General features: G+C 39.1%; 1 protein-coding gene across 3 annotated transcripts in view; it reads left to right on the top strand.

Annotated features, from left to right (window-relative positions):
• The first annotated feature begins 207 nt into the window (after nt 1–207).
• Nucleotides 208–23425, top strand: part of col19a1 (collagen type XIX alpha 1 chain) — a 280321-nt gene continuing 257103 nt past the window's right edge. For 2 of the 3 annotated variants that reach the window (XM_062982112.1, XM_062982115.1), the window contains exons 1-2: nt 208–681; nt 15611–15737. In XM_062982112.1, coding sequence (XP_062838182.1) covers nt 15647–15737 — 91 coding nt within the window. In that variant the 5' untranslated portion in view covers nt 208–681; nt 15611–15646. The remainder of the gene's footprint in view (nt 682–15610; nt 15738–23425) is intronic. The other variant, XM_008118858.3, reaches the window with a different exon arrangement.

Raw genomic sequence — 23425 nt, 5'->3', positions numbered from 1 at the left:
CACAATTTTTATCACAGACAGCTGATATTGCAGCGTAAGAACACTCAAGCTTTATGTGACGAGCTTTAAAAAGGAAAACCAAACACCCACCATCCACCGTTCTCCGTAGCACCCGTGCCATAAATAGGTGCATTCCCATGGTTGGTTGGTTGTAAATGTATGATAAAGTATATAAAATTAATGAGATGTGGCTACACATAACGTGCAAGGTTGGGGAGGGGGGAGCGAATGAAGAGAGAATCTGCTCCCCTGCTGTTGTGCTAGGATCATATACAGTACTTCAGAGCCAGCACGTTGAAACCAGACACCCTTTTCATTCATGCAGTCAAACTCAGGCTCCTCTTATCTGTGACACAGCTTTAGGCAATCCATACCTAACCCTTTTAATATTATTACCAGATTTGCAGCCTATTGCCATATTATTTATTTATTTATTTATTTTGCAAAAATTAAATTAAAATAAAATAAAAGAGTGCCAGAGCTGGAGGCTGCCCTGTCTCCCAGTTGTATTCTCCTTGTGCTTGCCGAGTGGGAGGGTCATGCTGTGTGAGACTAATAAGGACAGAGCTGCATCCCCTTCTCCCACTCTTAAGAGACTCCAGCAACTCCTCAGCAACTACAGCAGATTTGGACAGGCATTTGCTGTGCTTCTGGGGGAAACTTAATAAATAAAAACTGAAGGTAAGAGCCTGTCTCCTTTTTTCAAAAAAACAATGCCAGCCACTGATATACACCCAGTTGTATATCCCAGAAGAATAGTGTGCTCTGATGCGTGGTTGCGTTTTTCTTTCTTTCTATGTTTGCTAGTGTTAACTGAGTCCTCTACGAATTGTACTATCGATTGTATGCTGATGTATAGATAGAAGGCGTCCTAAGCTTATGATACTATACAACATTTCTAGCTTCAGGGTGGGAAAGCAGATACTTATTTATATGAATCCATTGGCATTAAACAAATCCTCTCTTCTTAATGCAATCAAGGATTAACATGTTTGGATGGATAGCAGTGAAAATGAAGCTTGTGACGAGTTTTTGCTCAGAATATATATATATATATATATATATATATATATATATATATATATATATATATACACACATATATATACACATACACACACACACACACACACACACAAATATATATATATCCCCTTCAAGTATGTATGTATTTATGTGTGTTTTGCTCTGTTCATAGAGGCCATTACCTTGAAATGTGAATAAGGGATATGGGTACAGAGGGAAAGAATAAGAAAGTCTTATTGGGATGCTGAAATTCTAAAGGACTGTGATTCCCATAAGGGATTAGAGTGTTTTTACTGCATTGAAAAAGTCTGTCTCTTTGCCACTTTCTTTCCTATCAGAGATATTTTGTTTTACATTGTTTAACTAGAATTGGTATGTTTTGGACCAAGATAATGATCTCCCCTGCCAGGAATCCACCTAAGGAGAAGAGGATAACGTTATCTGAATGACAAACACTCTGAATACATATACTATCGCAGGTGCTTTTTAGTTTTAGAAATTGTTTTCACAACTGAACTGTCTGTGAATGTTCATATGGTTTGCTATATTTCTGTCATGTGTATTTAGGGCATATTTGAACCAAAGTTAACTGCTCTTGAGAGTCCTATTAATGTGAAATGGGAAAGGTTTTTAAACATTTGCTTGATGGACTAATTACAATCCTGTGAAGTTGAGAATGATGTTTGGTTGGATTGTGCCTCTGCCGCTCCACTCGTTTTTTCGTTGAAAAAAACAAGGTGTGTTAAAAGATTTGACTTAAGAACAACAATTAATATTTTAAGATACAGCTTTCTACCACATGCATTACTTCTAAAACAGTCTAAAACACATTTCACCCTGTGGGTATCTCTGTGAATTTCATAAACTGTTAAATCTAACATGTGACCCTATTGGTGAAATAAATGGGGTTTTGACTTGGTCAACAGGAGAGATAGCAGAAAACAGAAAAGTGAGTCCTCTTATGACTGTTCTCCTCTCACCATCATATATAAGTGGCAAGCCTAACTGGAGCGCCTACTTAAACATATAAAAAGTGGTATCGTGCCTCTAGTCCAGTGGTTCTCAACCTGTGGGTCCCCAGGTGTTTTGGCCTACAACTCCCAAAAATCCCAGTCAGTTTACCAGCTGTTAGGATTTCTGAGAATTGAAGGCCAAAACATCTGGGGACCTACAGGTAGAGAACCACTGCTCTAGCCCAGGTATGGGTGAAATGTGTCCCTGAAGTTTCATGCAACCTTGAAAGGCTGTTTTTGTGGCCCTCTGTCCTTTTAGATTCCACACATTGTTCTTTTTTTGTATGAGAAAGAGGGTGAATTGTCACTGGGAAGATCCAGAAGCAGTAATTCACCTTTTAAACAGATTGCATGGCCATCTGTTAAACTTCTTTTTAAAAACCCTACCCATTTTCCCAAATCACAAGTCAACCATGGTACTTTTCCTGCCATTTTTGTTTAGTGCATTTTGTGTAGTCTGTCAGACTCTCAGTTGATTTCAGAGGAAGACCCAGTGTAACACCTAGTGTAACAACCCACAACTATTTAAACTTTTTTCTTGACATTTTACTGTTTGCTTCACTCTCTTCATCAAAGGGATAAATCAGCCCCTCTGAGAGAAATGATAAGAAGCATTAGGCTTCCTTCTCTTCCTACATTGTCTTCTATTTTATATGTTGAGGACTTTTCTCAAAAGGGACAGGTTTTAGGTAAACATGACTTTGGATGGAGACTTTGTATGTGCCTTCAGGCCACCTATAGATTTGTGGTGACCAAATGCATTTCATAGGGTTTTCCTAGGCAAGAAATACTCAGACAATTCTGCCTGTTCCTTCCTCTGAAATAGCCTACAGCACCTGGTATTCATTGGTGGTCTCCGATTAAAGTACTAACCAGGGATGACCCTGCTTGGTTTCCAAGGACTGGCAGTATCCATTGCCTTTAGGGTATTTGGTCTTGTGAACATAGGTGTGGGCCTAAATTGTTGTTGTATTAGCTGATACCTACAAATGTGATGGGACTTCCCTTCTTTTTTCTTTCCCACCCTTAAATCCTTCTCTGAAGCAAAGAATTGGTCTCTTTCACCAACTGAAGAAGTTTTGTCAGGGCTTGAGCTCCTGCCCATTTCCCTATGCTGTGAACCCATGTTTTGTTTCCTTCCTATTACGGCTAAAAAGAAACATATGAATTGTATAATTAAAAGGGGTTCTTAATCAATAGCTCCCTTATGTTAAGTATTATACCTTGCATGACCAATGCCAACCAGCATTTAGACTGTGGGCTTTCTCTAACATTCAAATGCCTTGGGTGAGAGTATTACAGGATGCAGTTTCCCAATGGAAAAAAGGTGTTGGGTGTTGCTAATCAGGATGTGAAAGGCTTAAAATAGAAATAGGAAGGTCCTATACTATTTGTAAGCAGAGCAGCAGCCACAACAAGCTGCCCTATCTTCAAGCTCTCACATGACCTGCAAATTGGGTTGCTATTTTTTTTTAGTCTTGCTGTTTTTTACAGGCCTTTCTTCCACACTTTTAGCAATAGCCTGCCATAAAGATATTTAGTAGGTGAATACTTTTCTGGCAAGGAAAAAATGGTGCAGCACAAACTTTATTTTTGTATGTGATAGACTGCTTAAAGAAAATAAGTGAGCTAAGAAAAGCATCACATACACTGAAGGATCATGGCAATCTTTTGTTGAGCTGAACCAGCCAGACTAACTGTTGCTTTGAATGGTGTATATCTGCTGCCCTGGAGACTAGGACGCGGAACAATGGCTTTAAACTACAGGAAAGGCAATTCCACCTGAACATTAGGAAGGACTTCCTCACTGTGAGAGCTGTTTGGCAGTGGAACTCTCTGCCCCAGAGTGTGGTGGAGGCTCCTTCTTTGGAGGCTTTTAAGCAGAGGCTGGATGGCCATCTGTCCAGGGTGCTTTGAATGTGATTTTCCTGCTTCTTGGCAGGGGGTTGGACTGGATGGCCCACAAGGTCTCTTCCAACTCTATGATTCTAAGACCTTACCTATATACTAGCCACAAAATAAAGTAGCAAATGCCAGAGGGGATAATGTGGGCTACACTACGTCAGTGAAGGTTGTCTTCTCTAAATATTATCTCTATGAATAAAACACAAATATATCATAGTAAATTTCTAGAACTAGCATATGAGAGTTTCTAAGTTTCTAGTTGCTTATGTGCAATATATAATCTTTTAGAGGTTGTGAGTAGCTATTAAATATAAAAGATGGTTACAAAATCAGGCTTCTCATAGTTGGAATATAGCCATTTCAGCTTATCCAGCACTCTGCCACTTCTCTTCTGCCTCAGTCTGCAACCTGTATGGATCACATGCAACTGAGAAGTCCTGCCATTAGTAGGTACAGAAGAGTCTCACTTATCCAACATAAACGGGCCGGCAGAACATTGGATAAACGAAAATGTTGGATAATAAGGAGGGATTAAGGAAAAGTCTATTAAACATCAAATTACGTTATCATTCACAAATTAAGCACCAAAACATCATATTTTACAACAAATCAACAGAAAAAGCAGTTCAATACACGGTAACGTTATGTAGTAATTACTGTATTTATGAATTTAGCACCAAAACATGGCAATGTATTAAAAACATTGACTACAAAACACTGACTACTAAAAGGCAGACTGCATTGGATAATCCAGAAAGTTGGATAAGCGAAGGTTGGATAAGCGAGACTACTGTAATATGAAACATTACCAATTCTGAAATAATTATTTTTCTTCTTCGTGGGGAAAATGTTTCTGAATGGAAATTCTCATTCATGTATATGTGACTTTATAAAGTTGCTTTGGAATAGATGAGGTTCTTGTAAAGACTGTGAAATAGCACAAATATAGGTCTAACATCATGTATGCTTCTTCCTCACCAGGTGTGCACCTATGCCATAGAATTAATGCATTTTAACACCAATTTAACTGAATGACTGAATGCTATGGAATCATGGGAGTTACAGTTTGGTGAGGCACCAACATGCTTTCGAAGAGAAGGCTAAAGACCTTGTAAAACTACAACTCCCATGATTTCATAGTATTGAGCCATGGCAGTTAAATTGGTGTCCAACTGCATTAATTCTGCAGTGCAGATGGACTCTAGGATGCATGTGAGAGGAAGAGAGGGATGACAACCCTCCCTTTCTGACTATAGCCCCATTGCTTTAGAGCTCAATAGATTAATGCAATGTATCTATTACTTGATGGAAATGGACAGCCTAAACTAGTTCCATTCAGGACTTGCCACTTTCTAACTTGCCAGTCTCTTTATGGCTCATCAGATCATCAATTTACACAAAACCTAGGGAGGCAGTCAAGCACGTGGACAAGACCATGTGTTTTCCAAACAAATGTGGAATGAATGTCAACCATGGCACAAGGGTTGGAGAGAGAGACAGAGAGCTAGTTGGTAGAGCAATTTTCCGATCCAACTTTGGTCATAGGGTGTCTGAGAGCCTAGAGGGGAAGAGGAGAGGAGCAAACTTTAACATGTGCTGGAGTGATACTGGGCTATGGGGAGGAAGGTGGGGAAACCATGTAGCGCCTTCATGCAGATTCCAGCCTAGACAACATCACACGTTCTTTTCGACATCATGTGTTCTCTTTAACCAGCAGAGTGTTTTCAATAGCAGGCTTCAGTTTTCAAAAATAACAAGTAACTCAAAAACTAATTTCCCCCTCCCCAGTCCAGTCCATGCCCATTTCCTCTGATTCAAGGGAGAGGGGGACACTGAAGAAGAAATTCAGTAGGTTATCTTCCTTAGCTTGAAATGCAATAATATGAAAAGCTTTACTTGCTGACATGAGCTATTGCTTGACATGCAGCTATTGAATGTGAATTCAGCCTGAAGAAAAGGTGACAACCTTACTAAAGGATACCTCTATGCAAAGACAGATTTGCTTTCTTCCCACTCAGCTAATTCCAGTACAGTCAAGGTGGAAGGAGGTCTGGGTTGTAATTCCATAACTATTGATCAGGTATAAATGTTAGAACTTTCCATTTTAGAAATAAGTACTCAGTGACAGTAGACCAGAGCACTGTGAGTTATATGTGTAGCTAGCTCTCTTAGGTGGTAAAAGATCACCATTTAAGTATACATCTCTTTTCCACCCAGATGTCTGTTGGCACCATTTATACATGTTTATTCTGTTTTCCTTAAATACATAAGCAGAAATAAAAAATACCATTGAACAGTTAAGTCATGCAAATAAACTTTGTCCAGTCTTGTGAACTACTGCAGGTAATTATCTCTTCAAAATAGTTTCCCCAAGCATAGTAGTGGACAGATTTTATTGCCATTTTCAACTTGAGAAATTTGGATCATACCAATTGCATTTCCAATTTCCTCTCCTTTTACTATGAAAATATTCCATTCAACCTAGTGTTGTCAGCAGGTTTACCTAGTATTGACAATATCTGCAAAAGCTTAGCATTAGTGATTTTTGCCAGCCCTATCAATGACTGCAAAATGTTAGACGTGCTAAAAAATTAAGGCTTGCTTGATCCTAGGGTTTGAATCCAATGTTATGCTTCAGGACAGCCGCATGTGTGATAGGTCTTTCCTTCTTCACCACAGCCTTCCATCACACCTCAAAAGTGTGTTAGAGGATTCCCTAGTGCACCAGAGCATTTCTTAATGCTCCAGAAGGGTGTTGAGGACATATAGGAGGATGTAGTTTTGCTCAAAGAAGCAATTCCATTAGTGGAAAGCCAGTATTCAACCCTTCCTGTATTCCTGGCAAGCCTGAGTTGAACCCATTTGTAGATATTGTGTGCCCTCAAGTGGTTCCCAACTTATGATGACTCCATCACAAGGTTTTCTTGGTAGGATTTGTTCAGAGGGGATTTGCCTTTCTCTGAGGTTGAGAAAGTGTGACTTGCCCAAAGTCACCTAGCAGGCATTCATGGCTGAGCAGGGAGACAAACATGGTCTCTAAAGTCATAATGCTTAAATCATTACACCACACTGGCTCTCAACTGAACCCATTAGTACATTAACTAATCTATCTAAGGATTGCATTGTAAGTGATAATATTAACAAATAGCGACAGAGTAAATTCAATTTGTTACTTGTTATATGTTGTTGTTTTGGTTTGTTCATTTTTCTTAGGTAGAAAAAATGAAATGCAAAGATACAGAATGGGGGACACCTGGCAGTACGTGTGAAAAAGATCATGGAGTCTTCATGGACAACAACTTAAACATAAGTCAACAATGTGATGTGGCGGCAGAAAAAAGCCAATGGGATTTTGGCCTGCATAAATAGAAGTTTAGTGTCTAGATCCAGGGAAGCCATGCTGCCCCTCTGTTCTGCCTTGGTCAGACCACACCTGGAATACTGTGTCCAGAGAAGAGTGACTAAAATGATTAAGGGTCTGGAAAACAAGCCCTATGAGGAGCAACTTAAAGAACTGGGCATGTTTAGCCTGCAGAAGAGAAGGCTGAGAGGAGACATGATGAGGGCCATGTATAAATATATGAGGGAAAGTCGTGGGGAGAGGAGGGTGCAATCTCTAATCATGAATCAACAGAAAAAGATTGATCTCCATGTGCTTATAAATGGGCTGAATGTACTCTTGAAAAAAACTTTTGCTAAAGAATACATTCAGACTGTCTTATAAACACATGGTTTCCTTTTTCTGCTGATTTTCTGCTGATACATTCTTTTCAGTAGCTATTCCTGGATCTTTAGTTTTGAACAGTGAGTAAAATGTATACATTTAGGCAAGGAGCTTCCATATTATGATTGACATTGGAGGCTCTTTTTCACGAATATATCCAATTTTCTGTGAATTCCCTCCATTATGTTTCTTTACATATTTTTACTAGAAAAATCCATTGGAACGTTTGTGGGTTTTGAAGGGTGGAATATCTTGTTTATTGGTTAGAAAGTGCAGAGGTAGGCAACTTTTCTTCAAAAGGCAAACCATACTATTTCTCTTCCATCCAGTGCATACAACTATCTGTATTCAATGCATACATAGGTGCAGAGAGAGAGAGAGGGAGAGAGAGAGAGCTAATTCTTTATAATATTTCTACTTCAAAACAACTATTTTAAACTATCCAGTGTGAAATTTTTAATGCAAGTTGTCAAAGAGGACTAATATTTGTATATTAATCAAGTGCATTTTGAGTATAGGTTTCCAAGACTGAGATTCATTGCTTCTTGAGTCTATATTAAATATTATATCTGAATAATTTTAACTGATCTCCCAATATACACACCGTCTTACTTATGTATAGACATAAGCAACTGCCAGTTTTTCCACAGCAATAGCACTGGACAATGCATATTCACCATATTTACGCAAGTCTAATGTGCCATCAAATCTAGTGCACATCTCAATTTTCAAAACCCTTAAACCAAAAAGAGAATTTGTTGCGCAATATAATGCGCAGTGGCAAAAGGAGCACTTTTAGTAATTTGGCATTACAACTGTTGCGCGCTTAGAACTCCTTCATTAAAAACAAAAGTGTTAGAGCACCAAAGCTTCCATCAATGGAAAAGAAAACCTTGGAGTGCATCTGTGCTATAGAATGAATCCACTTTAGTTACCTTATTCAATACTATGGAAGCAAGGGGGCTGTAGTTTTACAAGGTCTTGAGCCTTCTCTGCCAAATAATGCTGATGCCTCACCAAACTACACATCCCAGGATTGCATAGCATTGAGCCATGGCAATTCAGTTAAAGATAAAATATCCCTCAGGTAGGTACTCCTGAAGTAGCTTCCCCTTTTGCTTTGCCTCAGCACTAAGATTATTGTATAATGCAAATCTAATGAGCACCCTAATTTTGGCGAGGTAATTTAGCCAAAAAGGGTGAGCATTCGATTTGAATAAATAGGGTCAATATTTTGTCTGTCTGCCATTTCTTATTCACCACTAAGCTCTACTCCAGTGAGAATTTTGTTTACGTAAATGAGGCTGAGTTGAAAGGCTCATCTTAATTCCTGCTCCCTAACTATGCTGATAAAGTAAACTGGAAGCCCTGCACATTGGAGCAAATTAAAATCAAGCAACCAATCTCAGTTCTTCATGCCTCATGTGTCCTTTGGCCCTCAGGAACGAATCCCAATAAAACCTTTCAAAAACAATGTTTTATTGCATTTTTAGATAACACACTAAGTAAACCAAACCCAGTGAGGACATAACATCCCCATTGTCCTTCTGAAATAGCTGTAGAGAAAGTTAGAGCAAGATTTTCCGCTGTGCAAATTTGCCCACGAGGATAAAATGAAGTAGATTTATTTTTTGTACTTAGACAAAACTGGAAATAAAGAAATGGGGAAAAGCTGAAGCCACTTTCAGATTGTTTGTTTGTTTGTTTGTTTCACACACCTGTGTTTTTCATGTAATGCCCTATGCAATACTTTGACTAGAATGTATGTTTGATTCAGAATGGCACTTTTTGTGCTTCATAGAAATAGAAAGAATTTACAAAATGTTCCCCCAAATGAGTGAAAAACCTATTTCAAAATGACATCTTTGCCATTCTTGTATACTCTTTTACTAAAGGGGCAGGAAGTCCTCTATCCAAAGGATTATTAACCAGCACCCCTTGTTTCAGGTTATCCTCCACCTGAAGGTGTTACTAACCAAGGACCTCATCACACAAGGAATGTTTCGCGTCCTAGGATGCTTCTGCTTCAGTTGAGGGATGGATGGGCATGCAGTTCATCACACAACATTCTCCAACTGGCATGGAAGTGTCCTAGGATGCGTCCTTGTCAACACGGGAAGGCTCCCATGTTATGTTGGCACCAGCATACTTCTGCTCCAGTTCGGTGACGCTTTCCCCATGTGATGGGGAAAATGTCGCCCATTTCACCATGATTACTGTCAAAACGACACGGGGGCACATGTGATAAGGTCCTAAGTCTCTCTACTTTCCCTGCCTTTTCAACATGTCAGGCCAGGAAACACGCCCAGGTGCCAACAGATTATCAATAAGTGCAAAATATGCATTGAAGTGCCACCAGAACTAAATCTTTCTCTTTCTCCCTCGTGGTGCACACCTTCATCAGATTTATGCAACACTTATTTGAAGGAGCTGTAAGCAACTCATCTTTTCCAAATGTTGTTGGACTGCAATTCTTATTACACTAAGGTTGCATCTATATTGTAGAATTAATGCAGTTTGACACTACTTTAACTTTCATGGCTCGGTGTGATGGAATCCTGAGACTTGTAGTTTGGTGAGGCATCAGCACTATTTGACGGAGAAGACTAAAGACCTTGTAAAACTAGAAATCTTAAGATTCCATAGCAGTTAGCCATGGCAGTTATAATGGTGTCAAACTGCATTCATTCCAGAGCGTAGATGCACATTTTGCCAATGCAGCCAAAATACAGTTCCCAAACATCTGGATTACAGGGTTCCAACTAAGAACAGCCTGAGCTGTGGCGTAGGCTGGAGAGCAAGCCAGCTGCAACCAGCTGCAATGAATCTCTCTGACCAGGAGGTCATGAGTTCGAGGCCCGCTCGGAGCCTATGTTTGTCTTGTCTTTGTTCTATGTTAAAAGGCATTGAATGTTTGCCTATATGTGTAATGTGATCCACCCTGAGTCCCCTTCGGGGTGAGAAGGGCGGAATATAAATGCTGTAAATAAATAAATAAATAAATAAATAATTTCAGGCAATTCATTGACCAGTCTGGGTTCTCACTCTCTTGATAGGAATTCCTGTCCTCCACAGAGGTCCCACCTATATTGATCATTTAATGCAGTTAGATGCTAGCTTCAAACTGCAGTAGCCAGACAACAAACGTCCTCAAAAGTTTGTGAAAAAAACTTGATTGTGCATTAGCAATACAGCTGATTCACGTGCTATGAAATTACTCTTATTCCAGCAGAGCATAAGCATTATCTTTTGTCCATCTTGTACCCTTGTTCATTTTTATTCCATATTCCAAAATTAGAAGAAACCAAAGTATCTTATTACTATTGACTGTATGAATTAATGAGAATGTAAATACAGATGGCATGAATGGATCAAAAATAGCCACTGTATATTTCCCTCCCATTTTAAGATTTATGATGTTATATCATCTTTATTGGGAAAATATTTTATTTTTATATATTACTATGTTTTGCTAAAGTTGTGCTTTTCTGTCTTATGAATTCAGAAAAATCACTGAAAACAAAGACACCTTGTTGGATATATAAAACCTCTTTCACATGCAGCCCAAAAAGGAATACGCTGTCTCACTTATCTGCATATTTTGAGAGAAATAAAAGGTTTTCCTTCTTTTAAAAATCTAGATATAGAAATCATACATCTCAGTTTAATATGACGACTGCCTCAGTCATTCAGCCGACAATGAATATTCTAGTTCAGCTTAAAGTATCAAAAGCTAAAAAGAAAAAAAATGTTAAGTCAGCTATTACTTACAAATGATAATTGAGTGGCTTTTTGACTAATATGTGAACTTAGCACAGCTGCTGGAAAACCTGTTATTCATCAGTCTCAAAAAAGTAGCAAAAACACTTTTCATAGCCTCCTTGTAAGTCAAAATTAGCCCCTTAACGCTCCCCCTTTTTGTTTATGGCACACTGATAAATGACCCACAGTGTATTGGACTCTTTTTGTGGCGTCTCTCTCTTTTGCATTTTCTGAAGATGTAATAAGTGGGTAGAGAGAGCAGGAAAATAAAAGTAAAAATCAGTTCAAGTGAGATGTCTTGGCATTGGCCATAGATCATTTCAGTAAGCAGTTGCTATAAGGATATTATCGTATAAACTTTATATAGGTTATGGAAAGCTGGAGAATTGAAGGAATCCAGCAACTTTGAAATGCAATTGATTTATTTGAGCATGAGCTTTAGGAGAAAGCCCAGTCCTTCAGCTCCATTGATGAAGTTGAGAATATTGTTGTCAATGTGTGTGTCTTCAAATAGTTTCTGACCTATCGCCACCCTAAAGTGACCCTATCACAGGGTTTTCTTGACAGGATTTCTTCACAAGAAGCTTGTCATTGTTTTTTTTGAGACTGAGAAAATATGACTTAGGTTTCCCAACCAAGCGGGGATTTAGAACTTGGTCTTCATCCCAACTGCCACTGCCCTGACCTTGAAGGGAGAGAAGAGGGGCAAGCACAGCTACACAACACATTTAGTGCTCTTCTGTAGAGTAAAAACAGAATTGCCTTAAAGAAGGGATAAGAAGTAACAGCCCTTAACATAGCAGCTCTAGTAAACATACTTGAAGACTCCTTGAAACTATCAAAAAAATTTATCAAAAAGAGGACTGAATTGAGGATAATTGATCAGATCTGGAAGTGAAATAAAAAAGCCCCTTTATAAGAAGGCTCTTGGAAAGTATGCAAACATGTTGCCACCCTTTTTTGACATACATCAAAATTAAGCCTATAGCTTGCAGTAGATAACTACAGTCAGACCTTCATACCCGTCTATTCTGCATCCATTGATTCAACCATCCAGGGCTTCAAAATATTTTTAAACATCTAAAAAGCAAACCTTGATTTTGCCATTTTATATAAGTGACATCGTTTTACAATCTTATTGTATATAATGGGAATTAAGCAACCATAGATTTGCTAGCTCTGAAGGGTCATGGAACAAAACTCACCAGACACCAATGGCCAACTGTACAGACTGTATATAGGATAGTTTCCATCAGGCTCACTTTGGCTCACTAGACGTTGTTGGGATGTTAATCCCACCCCATATTACTCACCATGGTCAGGATGTTTAGAACTACTGAAAACTGGAGTTCAACCAAATGTGGAGGATGACTGATTCCTCTCGGATTTCCAGATTTATATTTCTTGTAATTATATAGATTATCCAGCTATGATATAGGGGGCTGGACTGTGGCGTAGCTGGCTAGTAACCAGCTGCTATAAATCACTACTGACCGAGAGGTCATGAGTTCGAAGCCCGGGTCGGGTTAAGCCTCCAACCATTAATAGCCCCGGCTTGCTGTTGACCTATGCAGCCCCGAAAGACAGTTGCATCTGTCAATTAGGGAAATTTAGGGACGCTTTATGCGGGAGGCTAATTTACAACACCATAAAACTGCCAGCAAAACACGAGGAAAGGAATGCGGAAGTACAGCCACTACTGGACGGTGAAGCAACAGCTCCCCCTGTGGCCGGAATCGTGAAGCTGGAAAAATGTTAAAAATGCCTCTGAGTCTGTCTAATGTATGTTGTTTGTCTGTTGGCATTGAATGTTTGCCATATATGTGTTAATTGTAATCCGCCCTGAGTCCCCTTCGGGGTGAGAAGGGCGGAATATAAATACTGTAAATAAATAAAATAAATAATAATTGTGTGATGGGGAAAATGATGTTATATACGGGCCAGTAACAGGATCCCACAAGAGACGAGAGATGGCAGATGTTATACCACCTGATAGAACTGGTGTTTGGCTAGAAACTCTTGAGCCTCTCCAAAAGCTCATGCCTGATCTGCTTTTACCACTGTCCTGACTTGAGAGACTATGGAGGTTTTAGAGGATTGTGTGGTGTTCCATGCTGCAGCTATGTTCCATGCTGCAGCTTGCTAGTTATTTATTTCGTGTCAAAAGCATTGGTACAGCAAATACATTTCAAATAATGGAAATAAAATTAAAAAAAGAAAAGAAATCACAAGCAACTAAATAGTTTTGGACCAAAAGCGGGCAACAGCAACCGCATTGTCTGTAGCTTTAAACAACTTCTCCTCCGTACATGAGGCAGGGCATTGTGGGCAAGCATACATATGCTGAGTTGTTTGTTCAGCTCCACAGTCACACAAGGTGGAGGATTCCTCCAGGTAGTGCCACCTTGCCAAGTTGTCTTTAGATCTGCCCACTCCACTTCTGAGTCTGTTCAGGGACTTCCAAGTTGCCCATTCCTGGTTTGCCCCTGGAGGAAGACCCTCTTGGGGGGCCATCCAGTTAGAATTGCCAGGTTTAGCTGCCCAGAGGGACACCCTTGCTGTTGCTGGAGGAACATCAAGAGGAGTGGTGGTTCTCATGAAGCCCTACCTTGATTTGAGTCTGGTGGGAGGAGGGCGATAGCCATGCAGTGGGTGGCTTTCACAATGTTCGACCTTTTTTCTCTCACCGTTAGCAGCAACTTCCCGTCGCACGTCGGGAGGGGCAATGCCGGCTAACTTGTAGAGTTTATTAACAGGTGTAGGTTTAAGGCATCCCGTGATGATTCTGCATGTTTCATTCAGTGCTATGTCCACCTGCTTCGCATGGGCAGACTTGTGCCAAACAGGACAGGCATACTCTGCAGTTGAAAAAGACAAGGCCAGGGCTGATGTTCTTATTACTTGTGGGTCTGCTCCCCATGCGCTGCCAGTCAGTTTCCGCAGGATGTTATTGCGTGCAGCTACTTTGTGCTTGGTGTTCGTGCAGTGTTTCCTATATGTTAGTGTTCGGTCTAAGTGCTTGCTAGTGTTACTCTGTGTTTATGTGCCTCAGAGATATTGGGTCTGTTGGGCTCAGGTTTTTCAAGTTTTGCTGCTTCTGACTCTGCTTTTGGACATGCTTGCATCTGGCTTCTTCTCTGCACATCCCAAAAGCTTTGTATCCAGGGGGAAGTTGTTTTTTTTAATATGGTCATTTTCATAATTGCAAAAAAATTAAAAATTTAGATTGGAAATTGAGTACAAATGAGACTGGTCAATGATGTCTACGATGTTCAAAGTGAATGCAAATGACACTATCAGGTAAACTATTCTTTTAACTATTCCCATTTTTTTTTCCAAAAGAGAGAAAGGCCTGAATCACACCAGTCTGTTGTCTCATTGCAATCACTTTATCTAAGCAAATGGAAACATACTATTGGAACTATCTCTTTCACACTTTAGTACAATTGCGTGATGCTGGTACTTGATATGAATTCCTGCCACCAGCCTTTTGCACAACCTTGCTTCTTACCCATATTTGCTCTACCCAATGCATGCAGATGATTTTTCTTTCTAGTTCTCATCTATTTTACTTCAACTGGACAGTTACACAGTTTTCATATTTTAGTGTCTTGCGATGCTTTCCTTTGCTTTGCTATAATGGAACTGCAGTGGAAGGAAATGATTGTATAAAGAAGAGCGGCAAAAAAACTGAAATATTGGATGCATTTACATTTTTTCTTGTCAATTAAAGAGACAATCGAATCATGAACTGATGCCATGTGGTATGCCTCATTAATATAATGTGATATGCCCCATCAAAAAGATGTTTTTATTCTGCCATAACTGCAGGTTAGCAGCCTTGTGTGATAAAGCCTTCACACATCTGTTGAGTCAGTTGCACATGAACCCACATATTTCTGTCAGCTTTGGTATGCATCCTGTTATTAAATTCACAAGAACTCTGGAGTCCACCCTTTATTTAAACAAATCATCTCCCACTCTCATAGGTTCCTTAATATTCATCTAAGAGACTATCACAGAAAAGCAAGGAAGCCAGGCCCTGCTGGCTCCTGGCAATTCAAACATTTGTGCCTAAATCCTCTTAATAATATCTTGTTAGATATTTTCATGTAGTTAGAGCAGACATCCTGTATAAGAGTTGTAAGAGCTTTTTTGTTCATACATCTTTTTATTTCAGATTTCTGAACGTTTGTTCACATGTGTTCGAGAGGAGATGAAGGCTACTGGATTTTGCATAATTCAACTTTGGCTTGCAATCCTTTTTTTTCCTGTCTCTCATTCTATGGCAGTCACTGACAAAACAGGTATTTCCTTCTTTTCCTTTTCATCTTTTCTTAACCAAACATTGAAAGTTTGTCAGGTTATTTCAGATGCTACAATTACACGAGGAGCAGAGAGGTATGGAAGTCTTATCTAGTTGTCTGGTTAGTAAAACTGCATTCTGTAAGTTAAATATGAATCAACAAAATACTTACTCTCCAAAGAGTATGAATAGTTCAATGAAGCTAAATAAAGTTTCTCACCTGCGCACTATTTAATTAATCTTCTCTATTAAAAGATATTTCCACCCATGGTATCTAACAACACTGTTTCCATTTCCTGCCCACTCACAGGCGTCTACATTTGGAACGAGCTTGTAATCATCTACAGTTATGTTGTGCTGCCACTGATACTTCCTCATTTTCTTAAGTTACATATCCAAAATGAACCCAACCCTGGGCTTGGACACTGAATGCAGTCATGAGTGCAGTTTTATTTGCTCACTTCTGTATTTCCTTCAGCATGGTCCTAAGAATATCTGCTTGGGAATAAGTCCTGTTCATCATATTGAAATGAATAGGATTTATTCTCAAATGGGTGTTGTAAGATCATGCTGCAAGGTCCAGAATCACAATGCTTTCGCATGAGCCAGTGTATGATCAGGAGCCACCATGCTATGCTAAACTCCCAGGATTTCAGAAGCTAAGCAAGATCAGTTTGTTTTTGGATGGAAACACTAGAGAGACATCGACACTAGGAAATACTATGGATGCCTAAGTAAAAAAGTATCCTGCATGAAACACTAGAGAGCCACTGGCAATAGGAAATACTATGGATCCTTAAGTAAAAAAAATATCCTGCATGAAACACTGGAGAGCCACTGGCAATACTGGGCATGATGGACAGTCAGTCAGGCTCATTATAAACCAGCTTCCCTTAGCCCTATGTTTATCAGACTACAACTTTAAGATGTGATAAGCATACTGTATTCAAATTAAGTGAATGAGGCTTAGCTTCAGGTAAGCAAATGCACTTAGGGCCATTGTTAGCCTTTTCCTAGACTGGTATGTGTATACCTGGATAAGTACTGGAGTGGATACCTATCTTCATACTTTGGATGAGATAGCATTTGGTTCCTATAAAGATGGGGACTTAAATATGAATTGTTTATGTTGGATTCTTCTTGTCGTCCAGAAAAGCCCCACCACATCCTGAAACCTATCATAGAATCATAGAGCTGGAAGAAACCACACCTATAACTACTGCTATCCAGTCAAACCCAATAGCTGTGATTTCTTCAGAAATCAGTTGTTTTTGTGGTCGCATAAATGTTTGCCTTGGTAGTATCCCATCCCATATTGACTTAATATTTTCCTAAGATGTGTCCAAGATTACACCCATTAGGTTGTACCTGATGGTATCATTTTGTCAACAAAACAGACACTTCTGTTGTATCAAGTTCTGTTCCATGCCTTATGTATGCCTCATATTTCTAAAGCCATATGAGTAGTCCCATATGTATTCTTGATTTTTCTAAAGCGTTCTGGGTAAAAAGGAAGGAAAAAAAAGGAAAATCTCTTGTGCAAGTAGAGGTCCACTCTCCTGACACTGTATTTAGCCTTGCTGAAATATTCTGCAATAAGTCCTATAATAGGCTGCATCATGTTGACTGACTGCCCAGCAGAACTGTACAAGAGGAAAATATTGATTTTCATCTGGACAATATAATTTTGAGGATAACAATAAAATGGTATTGATTTACACATTTTTGTACAAGTTTCTCACCCATATGAAAATATGTGAGACAGGTAGTCATTGTATCTCAATATGAAGGCTTATTTGAGACCAATAGAAGTGCAGTCTTAATCAGGACCTATAAGTAATAGTGGGATGTCAATAATAAGTATTATGTGATCGCAAATGTGCTGAAGGGTAGTATGAACTTGGATAAGCAAACCTTGCATTTCACATTTCTTCTTAAACTCAGCAAACACTTCAACACAGTTGCTGATCTCAGCTCCTCAGAGACAAGGGAAAGTACGCTATCAAATGAATTTACTAAAGCCTTCTCTTGTCTTATTTTTTAATATGTGAAGTTTTTGAAGGAAATATATTTTTCATAGTATGTTTGAATAGAGCTGGAAATTTCTGTCACACAGCATTCTTTGCAAAGAATCTTAGGTCATCCACAAAGTTCAAGCATACATTACTGTATATATCAAACAGAAGACTGCCAACATTTATCAGCTTATTATGGCAATTTTGCCATTAGCAATAGTCAGAATTCGCCAACGTAGAGAAACACTACTTGGATTTAATTCTCCTTAACTGAGTTTGCTACTCTGTAGATGTCTAAGGTTTGAGACTCTTACAGATTGTGGTTTAATTGTAATGAATGACTCCAGGAAGATGTGGAATTTCATAGAACTATCCCAATTAACCTTGATTATTTAAAGTGACATATAGTGAAGTATGCAGGCAATTACTCATGGAACGGAAATGGAAAGATTGCATGCACTGAGTATTATGGAGAAAGAAATAAGGTTCACTTTCTGCTCAGTGTCTTGAAGGAGCCTGGGGAATGGCTTCATTTAATTAGCCAATATCGTATTAATTAAGGAAATGGCATGGCTGAGAAAAATGTTGTACAGTGGCAAATCATGCTGGTTTGTGTATACATCAGCCTGCTTTGCTCCCTAGGCATATGCCATCAGCTCTTTGGTTCACAGCAATGTTCCTCAGTTTTCACTGGTGCAGAACTGCTGGTATTAGAGCCATTTACTGGAGGGAAGTGTTTATTTCTAAAAATAAAATCTAGCAAATCGAAAAGAGAGGATTGAATTACAAGGCTGAAGTTCAAGAACTTGTCAACAGCCATGTGTTAAAGTCTAAATGGACTAAAGATAACTTGTTTCTTGTAATTGTTTTATCCTCTGACTTTTAAGGGATTACACTTGTTTGGGAACCCAATGTTTTCATAGCACCAAAAGAAACTTTTCCAAAAGTTTCACAAAGAACTTAAGTGATGATGTAGCCATTATAGTTACTCACAAAAAGGTGTTTTTTTAATTAAAAAAATCATAGTGATTATTGCTGCACATATTGGCATCATTTTACAGTCCTGACCTATTTCTGGTTGATCTTGGCTAAGGTTGCAGTCTTATATGTATTTAATTGAGAGTAAATTGCACTGGAATAAGCAAGACCAAGAAAACATGAAGACTGCACTAGAAATTTGAACTCTTCACACGGGGCAAAATAGCCCTGTTTTGTTGCTTTTATCTACAGCTTGGACAGAGCCTGCCAAGCATCATAAACAACACATGACAAGCCCGCCCACATTCCTCCCAAGGCACTTGCTCCTCCACCATGGGGAGCTACCCGCAGTTTCTTCCCCTTTTCCCCATATTATGGTGGAAAGAGCGGTGGGGCAATGTGCTTTGCCACATGTTACCACCATTTCTCTCATCTGATAGGGACAGGGTGCCAACGTGGGCACCACGTAATGTGGAAAAGGGCATAATGAGGCATCTGCTTGCCTTCCCTTTTGCCAGCAATTGTTGGCACAACAGCATGGCCCTCATGGGCCATGTGAAGATGTCCATTATTGCTTTTGATGAGACCCAGGTTGTATCTGGACTATAGAATAAGTACAATTTGACACTATTTTAGCTGCCATGGCTCAATGCAATGAAATCCTGGGGCTTGTAGTTTGGTGAGGTGCCAGCAACCTTTGGCACTGAAGATTAAAGATCTTGTTTCCCAGGTTTTCACACCATTGAGCCATGGCAACTAAAGCAGTGTCAAACTGCATTAATCCTACAGTGTAGATGCCCTCCCAGACACAGACTAGCTTTATTTTAAACCATCCACAAGAGTGTCCTATTTGTCATGACTAATTTTGGCTGGTGTGTAGACATGAACTGCATTTTTTTCAGCTGTGCAAATTCAGAACTTTCCAGTAGGAAAGAGAAGAGAGCCTGGATTTCTGTCATTTGACACATGCGCCTAATATGTGAACCTAAGGAATTTAGAGGGATCATTTTCTACACAATTTTAACAAAGTTTGCTGTTAGGTTTGTTTGGTTTTTTTTTCAAAAGAAGTAGAAAGATAAATGGAAGAAGGAAGAAAGGAAAAGAATGTTAGTAGATGGAGCTCCTGAATCCAGCATGACAAGGACAGCTGTCAGTTCACTCCCGTAAATAGAAAATACTCACTCTGAAGAGATGATTTTTTAAAAGTGGATCCCATGTTGAGATAAAGCTAGATCCCAATTCTGAAAAAATGGAAAATGATTATTCCAATCAAGCCCTTAGACTGTCTAGCACGATAATGCTATTTTCTTTTATTTAAAAATCCCACACACTAATTTCAATGCACGAATGTTTCATAAAAGAGCACAATCCCTACTATAGTCATAGTCATATAATATTTAAATTCATCTGCATTCCTAGAAAAGCACAATGAATAACTTCTTCAGTTACTTCAGTGGAGCTATTTATAAACATGTCACCTAAATTGAGAATTACTCAGTAGTATACCCAGACGCTGACTGTACACAAGTTGAAGGCTGTACATTCTGTGTCATTTAAAAGTTAATGTCCCCGGACTTTCAATTACAACTTACACTCTATTTATGGTTCAGTGACAGACATTGATCACTTGCATGGATGCAAAGTCTAGTCTGTGAGCTTGTAATCTGAAATATTTTGCTTGTAAGTCTAAACTTAATTAATGGAATGCCAAAATTTAATATGCTGTTTCTCACTTCCAAACTATGAAGCTGAAGTGGAACTGTTGATGTCCTTTAAAGTATGCATTAGCAGAAATGGCACAGCCATGTTACCCTTTCCAATGGAGAGACACAAAAAGATAACACAGATTTGGGTTTTCCCTACGCAGTAGCCTCTTTCAGCAAGTAAAGCAAGCTGGTCATTTTCTCAATGTTGTTCCCCCTTATTTATTTATTGTGTCAGAGTATACTGTTATAATGTGTTTAAAATGGGTCCCCTTCAAGGTCTCTGACGGCTGAAGTTTAGTAGTAGTTCTGTGCCTTCAAAGTGAATGAAGTAGGGGTGAGGTGGGATGGGGTGGAAGAGAAAGAAAGAAAGAAAAAAGGATGAGAGAGAAAGGAAGGAGGAGAGTAGGAGCTGGCAGAAGAAGAAGGAGGAGGAGGAGGAGGAGGAGGAGGAGGAGGAGGAGGAGGAGGAGGAGGAGGAACATGCCTTGGCATAATATATAAAGGAAAGTGAAGAACCTGCTTTGATTGAAGTCAAAAATCGGAAACTCCTTAAAGCACAGCAGACAAAGAATCAGTACAAGAAGACTGCACTACAAACTCAAGCTGACAGCTGGCACAACAAAGCATTGCATGGAGAGTTCCTTGACAAAATTGAAGGAAAGGTTGATAAGGAGAAGACCTGGCTATGGCTCATGAATGGTATACTGAAGAAGGAGACAGAAGGCCTGATTATTGCAACCCAGAAGCAAGCCATCAGAACAAATGCAATTAAGACCAAGATCGAAAAATCAGCTGATGACCCAAAATGCATACTGTGCAAAGAAGCTGATGAAACCATTGATCATATCCTCAGCTGCTGTAAGAAAATTGCACAGACAGACTACAAACAGAGGCACAACTATGTGGCCAAAATGATTCATTGGAACTTATGCCACAAGTACCACCTCCCAGCAGTAAAGAATTGGTGAGATCACAAACCTGCAAAGGTATTGGAAAATGAACACGCAAAAATACTGTGGGACTTTTGAATCCAGACTGACAAAGTTCTGGAACACAACACACCAGACCTCACAGTTGTGGAAAAGAAAAAAGTTTGGATTATTGATGTCACCATCCCAGGTGACAGTCGAATTGATGAAAAACAACAAGAAAAATTCAACCGTTATCAAGACCTTAAGATCGAATTGCAAAGGCTCTGGCATAAACCAGTACAGGTGGTCCCGATGGTATTCGGTGCACTGGGTGCCGTGCCAAAAGATCTCAGCCGGCATTTGGAAACAATAAACATTGACAAAATTACGATCTATCCGCTGCAAAAGGCCACCCTACTGAGATCAGCATGCATCATCCAAAAATACATCACACAGTCTCAAATGCTTGGGAAGTGTTCGACTTGTGATTTTGTGATACGAAATCCAGCATATCTTTCTTGATTTTTATGTCATACTGTGTATAATAATAAATCTTTATTTATATCCCACTTGTCTCCCTCACGGGACCCAAAGCAGCTTACAATGTATTAAAATCATGTAAACAACAATCCAAATACATCAGTAATAAGTATAGAACATCATAAAATAAACAGTTTAAAAACAGCAGTAATATACATTCACATTCTTGTGGCATCATGTGAGATCATATTGTACTTGTTCCAGTCCGTAAACATTATGGTGTTTCTTAAAACTCCAGCTTAGTTTCCTTAGTAAGGAGCCCTTGGTAGTGTAATGGGTTATATCCTTGTGCCAGCAGGACTGCTGACCAACAGGTTGGTGGCCCGAATCTAGGGCGAGTGGGTGAGCTCCCTTTATCAGCTCTAGTTCCCCATGTGGGGACATGAGAGAAGCCTCCCACAGGATAGTAAAACATCAAACATCCAGGCATCCCCAGGCAATGGCCTTGCAAACAGCCAACTCTCTCACACTAGAAGCAACTTGCAATTTCTCAAAAAAAAAAAAATCCTTAGTATGGCCTCTTCCACACGTCTGAATAAAATCCCATACTATCTGCATTGAACTGGGATATATGGCAGTATGGACTTAAATATCCCAGTACAAAGCGGATGTTGTGGGATTTTCTGCCTTGATATTCTGGGTTATATCGCTGTGCGGAAGGGCCCTAAGAGGGGTAGAGAGAGCAAGAAAAAAATCAAGAAGTTAAAAGAAAAGATGGAAAAGGGAGGCATTCACACTATGCTTTTTTGTCTTGTTTTTGCTAAAAGTGATGTAAATTTCAAACATCTCAGGCCACTTCTACACTGCCATATAAAATCCAGATTATCTGATTTGAACTTGATTATATGGCAGTGTGGACTCACATAATCTAGTTCAAAGCAGATGATATGGATTATCTGATTTGATAATCTGGATTACCCTGTTTCCCTGAAAATAAGACATCCCTAGAAAATAAGACCTAGTAGAGGTTTTGCTGAATTGCTAAATATAAGGCCTCCCTCGAAAGTAAGACCTAGTAAAGTTTTTGTTTGGAAGCATGCAGGATCGGTAAATGAACATACCATAGGTTGTTGTACATGGAAATAAAGGTAGTAACAAGAAATAATAATAATAATAATAATAATAATAATAATAATAATAATAATAATAATAATATAATAACTTTATTCTTGTATCCCACCTCCATCTCCCAGAAGGGACTCAGGGAAGCTTACACAGCGATAAGCCCAACAACAACATAAATTTACATACAAACAGAAATTTAAAACAGTAATTTTAAAACAGTATAGCAATAAAATATAATATAGAAATTTTAAAAGGATTCACAGTTTGGTTATGCTGTTTTGTGATGACAACTACTGTACAGTAGATAATACATTTTCATTTTAAAAATTTCAACCATAAATGTGAATTCATCTTTGTGGAAAAATAAGACATCCCCTGAAAATAAGACCTAGCACATCTTTGGGAGCAAAAATTAATATAAGACACTGTCTTATTTTCGGGGAAACAGGGTATATGGCAGTGCAGAAGGGGCCT

This window comes from Anolis carolinensis, chromosome 1 (genome assembly GCF_035594765.1).
Source record: "Anolis carolinensis isolate JA03-04 chromosome 1, rAnoCar3.1.pri, whole genome shotgun sequence".
Taxonomy (NCBI): domain Eukaryota; kingdom Metazoa; phylum Chordata; class Lepidosauria; order Squamata; family Dactyloidae; genus Anolis; species Anolis carolinensis.
This window is presented reverse-complemented; position numbering and strand designations above follow the sequence as displayed.